The 12,865-nt window shown below is 34.7% G+C and overlaps 2 protein-coding genes across 2 annotated transcripts; both read right to left on the reverse strand.

The window, feature by feature from the left end:
* Window positions 1-295: 295 nt before the first annotated feature.
* Window positions 296-4,046, reverse strand: zgc:112038 (uncharacterized protein LOC553673 homolog). The gene is made up of 6 exons (XM_059553148.1): window positions 3,886-4,046; window positions 2,993-3,013; window positions 2,483-2,651; window positions 1,131-1,399; window positions 895-1,034; window positions 296-600 (listed from the first exon to the last, which is right to left on the reverse strand). Exons 1-6 carry the CDS (start codon window positions 3,938-3,940, stop codon window positions 316-318), a joined length of 939 nt encoding a protein of 312 aa, XP_059409131.1. The 5' UTR covers window positions 3,941-4,046; the 3' UTR covers window positions 296-315.
* Window positions 4,047-5,053: 1,007 nt separating this feature from the next.
* On the reverse strand, window positions 5,054-11,115 carry LOC132142977 (trypsin-like). Its single transcript, XM_059553157.1, has 6 exons — window positions 11,036-11,115; window positions 7,088-7,108; window positions 6,818-6,989; window positions 6,476-6,738; window positions 6,236-6,375; window positions 5,054-5,680 (listed from the first exon to the last, which is right to left on the reverse strand). Exons 1-6 carry the CDS (start codon window positions 11,088-11,090, stop codon window positions 5,399-5,401), a joined length of 933 nt encoding a protein of 310 aa, XP_059409140.1. The 5' UTR covers window positions 11,091-11,115; the 3' UTR covers window positions 5,054-5,398.
* Window positions 11,116-12,865: the final 1,750 nt, after the last annotated feature.

A 12,865-nucleotide genomic window follows, 5' to 3' on the forward strand; every position in this document is an offset into this window, starting at 1 on the left:
ATCTGGGGCCATCAGTGTGCATTAGTTACACTTCTTCCCTTTTTATTAAGGAGGGCAAAATATTAGATTACAGTACACGGTTATTGTAATTGAGCAAAACTTTATTAAAATTAAAAGTGACTGCAGTGCATTTGTTCTTACTCGTGTTAACAAAGGGTCTATATGGCTGTGTGTGTGTGTGTTTGTGTGTGTGTGTGTGTGTGTGTGTGTGTGTGTGTGTGTGTGTGTGTGTGTGTGTATGCCTACACACACATATACATACTAATAGTATTTATTTTAAAGAGTACTAATAACCAAAATGAAATAATAAAAAAATCAAGAAAATAGAAATAAGGAGAAAATCAGAGAAATGACTGATGATGTGAGAGAAAGGGAAAATAAGAGGAGACTGGGTGCGCCTGAGCTTGATTCAGTGGAGGTGAATGAGACGAATCCTGGTAGATCGCTGCTTATTTGAGAGCTGATCCAAGACTGGTATTGAGACACTCTGGTATAAACACCGGGGAACTTGGGTATCCCACACTCTCGACCGAAACTCACAATCCCAGACTGAATCCACTGGGAATTGTTTTTATTCACCATTGGACCTCCAGAGTCTCCCTGCATAGATTAAGATCATGTAATGTTAATATCTCTGACAGTATACAAGGTAAAGCAAATTTAACCTTACAACAGGGCTAAACTGAATCGAACACTGCATCATTTCTCACTGTACAAAGTTTGACACTGCAGTCCTCCAAGTCCTGCAAGGATTCATAACCCCGGTTCAAAATTGGTGCTAACACCACATCTATATTACAAGTGTGAACTGCTTTACCCAGGGATAAAAGCAGGGCTTAGAAAGATGATAACCCAGGGAATAAGCCAGTGTGAAAAGTTGAAGTGATATTATACCTGACATGAATCTTTTCCGCCCTCATTTAGTCCAGCGCACAGCATGTTGTTTGTAATGACTGCTCCGTAGACCTTACTACATTCACTGTTGTTTACAATTGGTATCTGCACCTCTTGCAGTATGTTTGGAATCTGGGTGTCTTTTACATAAATTGCATGGTGGAAAAAAATTTGTAAATAATTTTTTGGTGGTTACATGCAATGTTTGAATCATAGACGTGTTTGATTAAACTCACCTGCAAAATTGAGTTTGCCCCATCCAGTGATCCAACTCTTAGTACCTCCACCAAATAAACTGCCAACAGCCGCCAGACAGACTGGCCTAATATAATCAGTGAACGTCACAGAAGAGGAGAGCTGCAGCAGTGCTATGTCGTTGTTTTGGGTAGTTGAGCTATAGATGGGATGGGTGATGACCCGAGTCACTTTCCTGGAGATCTCATTCGGGTTTGAGCCCGTTTGGAGCTGACGGCCGAGGTAGATTTTTACATTAGATGCAGCGGTGCTGTAAATAGAGACAAATATCAATCTTAATTCCTCTACCATCTATCTTTATAGTGTTATCCCTTACCAAAAAGTTTTATACTTCAAGTTTATTTTACTAAGTCTACTTAAGTATAGTTCAAGTAGTAAGTATACAAATATCAGTGTTCTAGTATAGTGTACTTGTAAGTATACTGTTTCAATACTCCGTGGGACTAAATTGGCTCACTTTCTAGTATATAAAAGTATACAGTACTTTTAAGTATACTTTAAGTATAACAGTAGTAAACTTTGAGTACACAACTAGTTTACCTCTGTGTTTGTAGTTTGTACTGCAATTATACTAAAAGTGAACTTACAGGTTTACTGATAGTTTACTAATTAAATACTTTGTACACTTTGAAGTATAGTCTTAGTAAACTAGTAGCTTAGTAGTTTTATACTGCAAGTATACTCATAAGTGTTCTTTAAGTATACTACTATGTCCCTATTTAGGTTTTAATGTGTATATATTTTGTTATATGAATATCTGAACATAAAAAACATCCAAAGAAAGAACATCTTTCTTGTGATGTTAAAGAAAGTATCTGCTTGTAAACAAAAACATTTTATTCTAACTTCATGCATTCTTTTTTTAAACACTTTAATGTTGGTAAGTCTCATAAAAAAAAGAAAGAAATTAAATTTTGAACAAAAAACTAAAAAAAAGTGAAAAACTATGAATTGGATTAAGAATGATAATCAAACTCGATCAACACCCCAAAGCTTGACTGTAATTATTACCTCTTCATCAATCAGATGATCATTATAGATTACATGTGTTAGTATCTGTTGTTTCTTTTTTTCTTCACTTGTTTTTTTTTTTAATTCTGTGTAGAAGATGTGTATTAGCGCCCTCTACTGTATAACAATGAAAACACGGATTCTAGTAGTATACCTCAAATATATTTAGACTTTTTATAAGTATAACTCTTATATCTTAAGTATATTTCTGAGAAGTACATAAAAGGTAAACTAAAAGCATACATTCCTATTTTTAGTTTAAAAGAAATTATACTAATAGCACACTTGAATTAACTTATTTTCCGTAAGGAATACTTCATACCTCTGGAAGCAGTGAGCTGCAGACATAACCCAGTCTTTATTGATCAGACTCCCACCACAGAAATGACTTCCAGACGTAATTCTGTGAAGGCTTGCTTGCCAAGGCCAAGACCCCTGAACTGCAGCTTGTCCTCCAACAATCTTGGTGTTGAGAGGAGCCTGACCACACACTGATATGAGGAAAGAAGGCAGATTTTTCTGGTTGAAATCAACATAAATTCAAAATTAATTCAATTTTCTTTCTCAATAATCTTAAGTAGTTAAAAAAAAAAAAAAAATATATATATATATATATATATATATATATATATATATATATATATATATATATATATATATATATATATATATATATACAGAATTATGAATGATATCTATATTATTGTGGAAGATTGTTAATGCTCCAATTTATTAATTCCAGGCAAATTAAATCTAAACACAAATGATGTCAATTAAACTCAAATGTTTTGTTGAAAGTGTTTGTATGGGCATTAAGAGCACAGAAACTTACCATCTAGCTGACAAAGTGAGCCTGTAATAAGACAAACAGAGAAATAACAAGTATTTTGAGTTGTTAAAGGGATTAGAGTGGTATTCTGTGTTTTAGTTTTCTTGACAATGACTTCAGTTCAGAACTGGTTCACACAGAGATATGCGGATGTAGATGCCCAGACACAGAGCTGATAAACTTGTTCTTTGAGTGGTGTGTATCTGTCATTCATGATATTATCATTAAAGACTTGGTTTACCCGAAAATAAAAATCATTTACTCTTAATCTCATTTCAAACAGCATGACTATATGGAGATATTTGGAATCATCTATTTTTATAATTTTTCATATATAATCTAAAATCAAAAATGATATATTTATTTATACAGTTTTGAACATTAGCTATCTTTCTTTAAGGACATATAGGCCTACCAGTGATTGAGCTCACTTAAGTTTATTACAACAAAAGAATATCTGTACATGAAAATTGTGTTTTTGTGATTCATAAACACCTCTTAAATGCTCTCATTTTATTCAGGAAAGAAATTAAGAAATAAAAAGAAATAAGCCAACAGACAGTTTAATTGTACCCTTATTATTTCCTAAAGATTTTTAATCAGAAATAATTATGCTCTTCAAGCTATGAAAAATAATTCTGTTTGTAACTCATTCCATTTGCTTTTAATATTATAATGATATTGCACTTTACTATTCAAATTTTTTTTTACCAAGTAGTAAAATTCATTTCAAGTATAAATTTTTGGTGTTGCAAAGAATATTATAGAAGTTAATTACCAAAAGGTCTCCCATCATCTTTTGGCGAATATGCCTATAGTTACAACCAAAATACAACTTTAAGGTGGTTACTGTAAGGTTAAACCTAGGATTGTTGCAATGTCATATCAGATCTTACCTGTTATATTAAGAAGTATAGCTCCTGCAAAACACACAGCTTTACACAACGTCATCCTCGTGAAATTTTCTGTGTAATGTTTGCTGTTTCCTTTACTGAGAAATGTCTAATGACAAGTAAAGCAAGTGCTGCCGCATTCAGCAAGACCCTGTTTAGTTTACCTCTGACACACCTTGTTTTTCCTTTCAGCCTGGTGCCAGTTGTTTGAGTACACACCCTGCTTATCTTTGATGGCTGGATGCTTCCCTTATGCTTCTAATTTGAGTAACAGAAGGTCACTTTGCCACCAGCTGCCATTAAATGGCGATTTTATACAATGGTTTCATACACAAGCAAATCATATGTTACTACTTAATGCACCTTGGGAAAGTTAGTTGTCACATGTTTTACTCCAGCCAACACTGTTGTCTATGTTGAGTGTATGTGTGGATATTATGTTGCCACAAGACTGCATCAGTCCTATGATCATTGGAATAGGCCTCAATTTTTGGGAAACACTTTTTTTATGTATGAAATTCATTTTTATTCAGAGGCCTGACCAGAGCAGCAATAAGCCATTTTTGTATATATATATATATATATATATATTTTTTTTTTTTTTTTTTATGACCAAAGGATGAAATTCTGATGTAATGTAAATCACTGAAGTCTTTATATCAGTAGAGGAGAGTGCTTAATGAATATAAATATCAATTATCACTCTATATCTCCCAATAATTTGTCTTGCTAAAATAATATTTAGATGCTTAGTTTTATGATTAAAGCTCTGTAGTTTTTATTGTGAGAGGCAAAACATAATGCAACGCAATACAATTATGACCGAGAGATGAGCAATTAAACAATCCTCAGAAGCTTCATGTATAATATCTGATACTCACATTTAAACATAATAATAAGGTTTACATGGTTAATCAATACAGTCAGTTACATGATTGATTTCCCTTGTCTAATGTTGTAAAGGTCATGAAAGAGAACAACTATTTTATCATCCATTAATTACTTAAATCACACTGAGAAATATGAAGTCACATAAAGTTTGTTTGTTTTTGTTGTGTATCTCTAAACACAATCCAAAGCACACATGCTTTAATTACTATTCAGACCCTGAGATTAAATGTTATTGTAAATAATATAAAACTTTAATACACAAGAAGCCCTTTTTTTTAAATACAGACAATCAATAAAAATTGAATAGTCTCTCAAAAAAATTGTTCAAAGCGAAGACAATAATTAGCTATGCATTATAATTGCAAGTATCACTTATGACTCCTATTTAGGCCAAATATCAGAAAGTGTATCCTCACTATGCAAGAATTCTAAGGGGAAAAGCTTGCTGAACCTCATTAGTGTGCAGGAAATAAGATTAAGATATTTTCAAGAATAGTACATTTTTAAAAAGATAAAGAACTAACGACAATATGACTATGAACTTACTTCACATATTTATAAAAACTTGTACAGCACAGATGTGCTCTTAATCAAAGAACCCTGAGAATTGTCATTCAGACGATCTCTACGAAAGGAGATATAGGGAACATATAAAAGGAATGATGGAGAATGTGAGAGAAAGTGGAATTAAAAGGAGGTTGGGTGAGCTTCTGAATCCATTGTTGTTGAATTGGACAAATCCAGGAGGGTTGCTGCCTATGGTAGAGGTGATCCAGTCCTGGTACTGAGAGACTCTGGTGTACACACCGGGATATCTGGGGTCAGCACATCCAGTACCAAAACTCACAATGCCGGACTGAACCCACAGGGAGGCATTCCTGGTAACCAGTGGACCTCCAGAGTCTCCCTGTTTTGATTAACACAAGATTAATATATATCACATTTAAGTATCTGAACATATAAAGTGAACTGTTAAAAACTATTAAAATCCATGCAGAATCAATCATCAACTGGTCAAGATGCATGCCAGTTGGAAATATGTACAAATGTCATCTGACTTGCTCTATTGTCTTGCTCTGACTTGCTGTGATGTCATGCTGATGCAGTACAAAAAGTCATGGGTGAAAAAAAATGATATTATCATGGCCACGGCTTCAGTACCTGCTCTCATGACTTGTTCATTAATGGCGGCATTGCACTCATTTGTTCCCTCATTTTGATTTGACTATACAATAAAATAATTTTGTTTATAAGGCAAACAAACAGAAATTATGTGGTAGTGGCAAATTTAGACTTGTAATGTTTGGGCTAGGGTCACTGGGTTAGTGGTGATTGCACATTAGACTTTTTGTATCTTGCAACACTGATAGATTGTTGATGGTAATGTAAAGCATGCAGGTGATCCAAAATATGTTAATTAGGGTTTTGTAATAAAGGTTCACATGAACGACTGATGTCTTACTTGACAGGAATCTTTTCCTCCCTGATTTAACAATCCAGCACAAATCATATTGCTTGTGATGCCCCCTCCATAAGCATTATCACAGTCACTGTTGCTCACAATTGGTATCATCACCTCCTGCAGTATGTTAGAAAACGGACCTGTGACACAAATCAGAGGATGATTTTGGGTGCTTTTAATGGCCAGTTATAGTAAATTATTGAGCTTTACATTTCTGTTGTTTTGCAAGCAAATATGTACCATCAGACTGTAGTGCTCCCCAGCCAGTGACCCAGGTCTCTGTACCTCCAGGCAATACACTACCAGCAGCTGCCAGACAGACTGGCGCAATGTAATCAGTGAAAGTCACTGAGGAGGAGAGCTGGAGCAGTGCTATGTCATTGTCATGGGAAGTATTGTTATAGTCAGGATGGACGAAGACACTGGCTGTCCTGAGAACTTCATTAGGGTTCAAACCTGACTGGCTCTGAAGTCCCAGGTAGATCTGAATGGTACCCAGGGTGCTGTGCATAGGAAAAGTCTGTGTTAATTCAACTAGCATCAGTTCAGAATAGTGTCTTGAGTTGTATTTAAACTTCATACCTCTGGAAGCAGTGCGCTGCAGACATAACCCAGTCTTTATTGATTAGACTCCCTCCACAATAACACATAGCCCCGTCACAGGAGATATGAAGGCTGGCTTGCCACGGCCAAGACCCTGCTGTTGCAGCCTCCCCTCCAACAATCTTGGTGTTGAGGGGGGCTTGACCACACACTGATGAGAGGAAAGACAATGTGACAATTAAAATGATATAATACACACAAGATATGTGGAATGATGGTTTTATGGTCGTTACATCAATGACAACTTACCATCTAACTGGCAGAGAAAACCTGGAAGACAGAGACCAAACAATTAGAAGGATGCATGGAGTTGATGAGCTGGTCTGTGTGTGGCTTGCAACTTCACTCTTTCACCTTTTACATAAGTGTTGGCACATCCCATTGGCATGAATCAATATAATAGTTTTACGTGGATTATAGTGTTAAAGGATTATTAGCGTGGTTGTGAAATGATTTCATTGTATATATATCACCCTGGAGCCCAAGACCGGTTTCCCACTGAAGCTAAGCAGGGCTGAGCCTGGTCAGTACCTGGATGGGAGACCTCCTGAGAAAACTAGGTTGCTGCTGGAAGAGGTGCTAGTGAGGCCAGCAGGGGGTGCTCACCCTGAGGTCTGTGTGGGTCCTAGTGCCCCAGTGTAGTGATGGGGACACTATACTGTCAACAAGCACCGTCCTTCGGATGAGACGTTAAACCGAGGTCCTGACTCTCTGTGGTCATTAAAAATCCCAGGAAGTCTTTCAAAAAGAGTAGAGGTGTGACCTTGGCATCCTGGCTAAATTCGCCCATCGGCCTCTGACCATCATGGCCTCCTAACAATCCCCAGATCCACTGATTGGCTTCATCACTCTGTCTCCTCTCCACCAGTAAGCTGGTGTGTGGTGGGCGTTCTGGCGCACTATGGCTGCCGTCGCATCATCCAGGTGGATGCTGCACACTGGTGGTGGATGAGGAGATACCCCCAGACTATGTAAAGCGCTTTGAGTGCCTAGAAAAGCACTATATAAATGTAATGAATTATTATTATTAATTATTGTCATTTTATATTCTCAGAGTAACACAAAATGTCATAAATCTTCCAAGACCAACCTTATCAATGACATACTGTACATGAAAGAAAAAGCTGAAAAGCTGTTTGCAAAAAACAATACATGACAAAAAATGTCAAAATATTGCCTACAGACAGTTAACAACTACGAGCAATATATAGCAAAATAATAATAACGATAATAAAATTGGCGAATAAATACAGGTGAATATAAGTTAACCAAGACGGTTCATTGGACGGCTCATTTAACATTAACGGATCGCCAGGCAGGCATTATAAAGCAGTGACATGCGGACACATATAACGGTGTCCTGTATGGAAAGATGTTTCCCAGCTGACAGCCGTCCATTTTCACCTGTACAAGTGAACAACACTGAGCATCGGCAGCTAATGAGGTGCGTTAGAGCGACGTCACCTCTTCATCTGATTGGCTAGTTTCCTGTTTTCCAAGAAACTAACCGCAACATTTGGAAAAACAAGCGCAGAACATGGAAACAAGAGCGAATAGAAAAACAGCATACAAAAAAAATAAAAAATATAAGCAGGAAATGCCTGAGAGCAGATAAAAACACAACCAAAATATAACCAAGGAAAACGTGATCTTGTGCCCTAGTCAGACATTATTTGCATATTTAAATTTTGTGCAATATGGTTTTAAACGTGTTTAAAGTTTTGATTCATACTTAGAACTTTTAAAAATGCTTTATTACTTTTTATTTATTTATTCTTTTTCAATCTGTGACGATTGTTTGCTATTCTGAAAACTTTGCTTTCATTTATAAGTCTTGTACAATATATTTATATACATCTAAATTATGTTTTCACGCTTGTTATTTTAGCCTTTTTATTTATTTAAAACTTACGCTACCTGCTACGTGTACTGCACCCTCTGGGCTTCTTCGCCCGAAAACGGGCGAAAACTTGAACGTTTTGAAATGTTTAATTTTTTTGCTTCATCGGATGGGGATGAAACTTGGTGACTTTTGTTGTATTACCTATATGAACACACAAAAAAATCAAGGAGATGATTCTGATATGTTAAAGGGTCGTAAAAAAAAAAGTCACACTTAGCTTCCTCCCGCCCGAAAACGGGCGACATAGGAAATGAATGGGAAATACGAAAAAATAGGAAAACTCAGAGAAACTTTTGGTGGTACAAGCTACAGATCAGCAACTGTGCTGAAAAAAGTGTACAGCAATGAAGGGGTGACACTCTAGAACATCAAGAGTGCAAATAAGACCCCCCCCCCCACACACACACACCCACGCACACAAACACACACACACATACACAGATAAACTGGCGACTGCAACAGCAAATTTGTAGAATATTCCACATAAAATCAATAAATGAAAAAAAAAACTTGCTCAAATGCACGCACACACACACACACACACACACACACACACACAGAGAGAGAGAGAGAGAGAGAGAGAGAGAGAGAGAGAGAGAGAGAGAGAGAGACTGGTAAGACTGCAACAGCAAATTTTGAGAATATGCAAAAATAAATATATAAAAAATACAAAAAGAGACTCTCGCTCAAATGCAACACACACACACACACACACACACACACACACACACACACACACACACACACACACACACACACACACACACACACATTGTGTTCCCTTTCTAACCAAATGCTATAGTTTGATTGTAATCATAATGCAAAATCTGATACTTATCTAAACATTTTTGTTAAGAAAACAAAGTAATCATCTTTTAGAATATCTAAATGTATATCTAAATAAAAAAAACGAAAAAGATAGAGAAATCATGTCTAAAACAACAAAAGGAATCAAAAAGCCTTTCTATATAGGATATATAGGAAGCTATAGACAGCCTACAGGCTGGTACAGGACATTACACAAAAGTGGCTATTTTTTAAAGCCACTAGATGAAGTTCTTCTCCTGGAACATTTTTTTTTTAGGCTGGCACTCTATTTTGATGTGAAATGCTGCATTTATTGATTTTTTTTTTTAAATAAATATAAAATTAAAAATGATATATTAATTCTAATGGAAAAAATAGCTCATAAAAATTATATAATTAATGCAAAGTATCATAAAAAAATCTAAAAATTTTAAATAATAATCAGAAAAAATTATAGAACAAAAATATATTTGATTGGTTATCCTGGGAAAAAGTAAAGTACAATTTTAAGGCTTCGCCCGTTTTCGGGCGGGAGGAAGCTAAGTGTGACCCATTTACGAAGAAGCCCAGAGGGTTAAGCTAACTAAAACTTGTTATAGCACTTACATAGCCTATCATTGCTCTTTTGTTGATTTTGATTGCTTCCATTGTCGTCATTTGTAAGTCGCTTATGACAAAAACGTCTGCTAAATGAATAAATGTAAATAGACGTGAACGGTAGGCTACGCTTAATGCTAAAAAACATTCTATTTTTTCGAATTTTAGAACTAGTTAAAAGTCTGCATCCCATTTTATAGTTAATTTCAAGCAAATTTCAAATCAAAAGGTGTTTACAATCATGAAAAACACGTAGTTTATGTGTTTCCACCTGTTTTTTATATAGTCTACTGTATGGTTTTCACCAATTGCCATATCAGCCAGAGCGTCTTCCCCTGGCCATGGACTTGGAGAAAAAATGCCACTAAATTGGACAAAAATGCACCTGCACAAACAAATTAAATCTATTACGTCTGTTGCTAACAAAGTGAAAATGAACAGACAGTGTCGACTATGACATCAAATTAAGATCTGCTCATGTTGCACCGCATTTAATTTTAGGCATTTTTTACACCAATCACACACAATTATGCTGAGCTTAGGAATGCAGAATTTTAGTCACTTTCTAAAAATGTATTCGTTTTTTGAATAACCGTGGAAAGGAAACGTTATATAGCCTAAATATCAATTTCTAATCTTTTTTATTAAATTGTAATAAAATTCGTGTCTGTTTGTTGGCTAAAAAGAGGGGTTTAATGATGTTTAATACATTTGGCTGCTTTCAGTCTTACCCTGGAGTTGGTTCACCCTCCGCCTATGCATATCAGGTATCAGTGTGTTTAGTTACAGAGTTCATTAACAACAGGAATTCAATTGATTTGTCATAATTAATCCATTTAAACATTATTACGTCAATAAATCACTGAAACAAAACCAAGACCAAAATTTACCTGCTATGTTGAGGAGTATGGTTCCAGCAACACTCAAAGCTGTGTTTAACTTCATGCTTCTGCTCTGCTCTGTGATCTGACTGCTGTTTCCTTAACTCTCGTCTCTAATGAGACATAAAGCATGTGTTGCTGTGTTTACCAAGTATGCTCTGCCCAACCACCATGATTGTGCGACTCATCTTTTTTTTCTTTATTGTGTATTTACTGCATGTCCCAGTCACCTTTACAGGTAAAGTTAAGGATTACTTATCTTCCAGTTCAAGGTCAATTCACTACACTTTACCACATTACATTTCAATTGTCTCCACATGGATTTTAATGACATCACTTATAAATATTAATACAAAGCAGAATTCTGAATGAGCATGACAGAGCAAACCTACATTATAAGTACTTAATAAGTTTTCTGTTTTCTTTTTCGCTAATAAACTTTCCTGAAAATAAAAAATAAAACATCCAGTGAGTCTAAGAATCTTAGTCTTCTCTGCTTTGATTATTTTATACAACATCTTAAAATTAATTTGTGCTATAGTAAAAAATAAATATACATATGAACACGTGAAAATATTTAGGAAAGACTCTTACACAAATATTACAATTAAAAATAATGGTTTTCTATTTGAATATATTTTAAATAGTCATTTATTCCTGTGATGCAAAGCTGAAATTTCATTACATAACTCCAATCTACAGTGTCACATGATCCTTCAGAAATCATTCTAATAAGCTGATGGTGTTCAAGAATCATTTATTATTATTATTATTATTATTATTATTATTATTATGAGAAATGTTAAAACCAGCTTAATATTGTTGGTGAAAACTGATAAATTTATTTCATGAATTTTTGATGAATAGAAAGTTGAAAATAACAGAATTTGTTATTTTGTATTTGTATATGAATGTTATGTTGTATTTGGTTACTGTATATGTTAATAAATTCAAACGAGAGAGAGAGAGAGAGAGAGAAAGAGACAGAGAGAGACAGAGAGAGACAGAGAGAGAGAAATATAATGTATGGACTACAAAAAAGTATTTAAAGAAACCGATATAAATCTGTCTAAAAAAAAATTGTATGCTTGTTGCTGACATATCTTAATCAATGTAGTGTAAAATAAGTGATTTGTATTATTACTATTTTTAACCAAGTGGCAGTTTCATATAATTTTAAGTGTCAAGTGTCATTTGCATTGATAATGACTAGCTTTAGTCATCTAGTTTTACCAGTATTATATGGACAAACCTGAATAGCCTCAGGTGATGAGCTCGTGTGTATTCTTTAACTGCACATTCACATGTGATTTTAAGTATGTCATTATTTCTTAATATGAGAAATTAGATATTTACCAATTATAAACCTGCTCTTCATAAAGAATTTAATAAAACATTAAAAGGAAATGGATATGGTTAACAGGAGTTTTTACAATCTGTTGATCATCTCTTAGTTATTAGCAGCAATGTCACAAGTACACACTACAAAAATTCTAAACTGACATCCATGAAAACAAATCATGCTTATTTCATGTCATAGATACCATTCTCTTGTGTACGGTTGTATTAATTCAATAAATATGTGTTTATTCTGCAAATACATCAATTTGTAATGGAAATTGTTTTTGTTGTATAAAGTATCCTGGTTTATCCTTTTGTTTTGTTTACTTTTTGTTTTTGTTTATTTAGCAGGTTCCAATTGTATAGTACAAAAAAAAAAATCGAATTGTATTATTTTTGCAAACAGTCATAATACAACATGAATAAACATTATTCCTACACAGGACTTTGTCAGTTCTCTTTCAGGATAAACCATGGCTCATTCACATGTCAGTACAG

Source organism: Carassius carassius, chromosome 1 (assembly GCF_963082965.1).
Source record: "Carassius carassius chromosome 1, fCarCar2.1, whole genome shotgun sequence".
Classification (NCBI taxonomy): Eukaryota; Metazoa; Chordata; class Actinopteri; order Cypriniformes; family Cyprinidae; genus Carassius; species Carassius carassius.

Coding starts and splice junctions, on each gene's coding strand:
- zgc:112038 (XM_059553148.1), bottom strand. CDS start 3,940: ATGACGTTGTGTAAAGCTGTGTGTTTTGCAGGAGCTATACTTCTTAAT. Junction 1,400..2,482: donor GCAGCTCACTGCTTCCAGAG/GTATGAAGTATT, acceptor CTCTATTTACAG/CACCGCTGCATCTAATGTAA. Junction 1,035..1,130: donor GGGCAAACTCAATTTTGCAG/GTGAGTTTAATC, acceptor TTTATGTAAAAG/ACACCCAGATTCCAAACATA.
- LOC132142977 (XM_059553157.1), bottom strand. CDS start 11,090: ATGAAGTTAAACACAGCTTTGAGTGTTGCTGGAACCATACTCCTCAAC. Junction 6,739..6,817: donor GCAGCGCACTGCTTCCAGAG/GTATGAAGTTTA, acceptor TCCTATGCACAG/CACCCTGGGTACCATTCAGA. Junction 5,681..6,235: donor GAGGAAAAGATTCCTGTCAA/GTAAGACATCAG, acceptor TAATCAAAACAG/GGAGACTCTGGAGGTCCACT.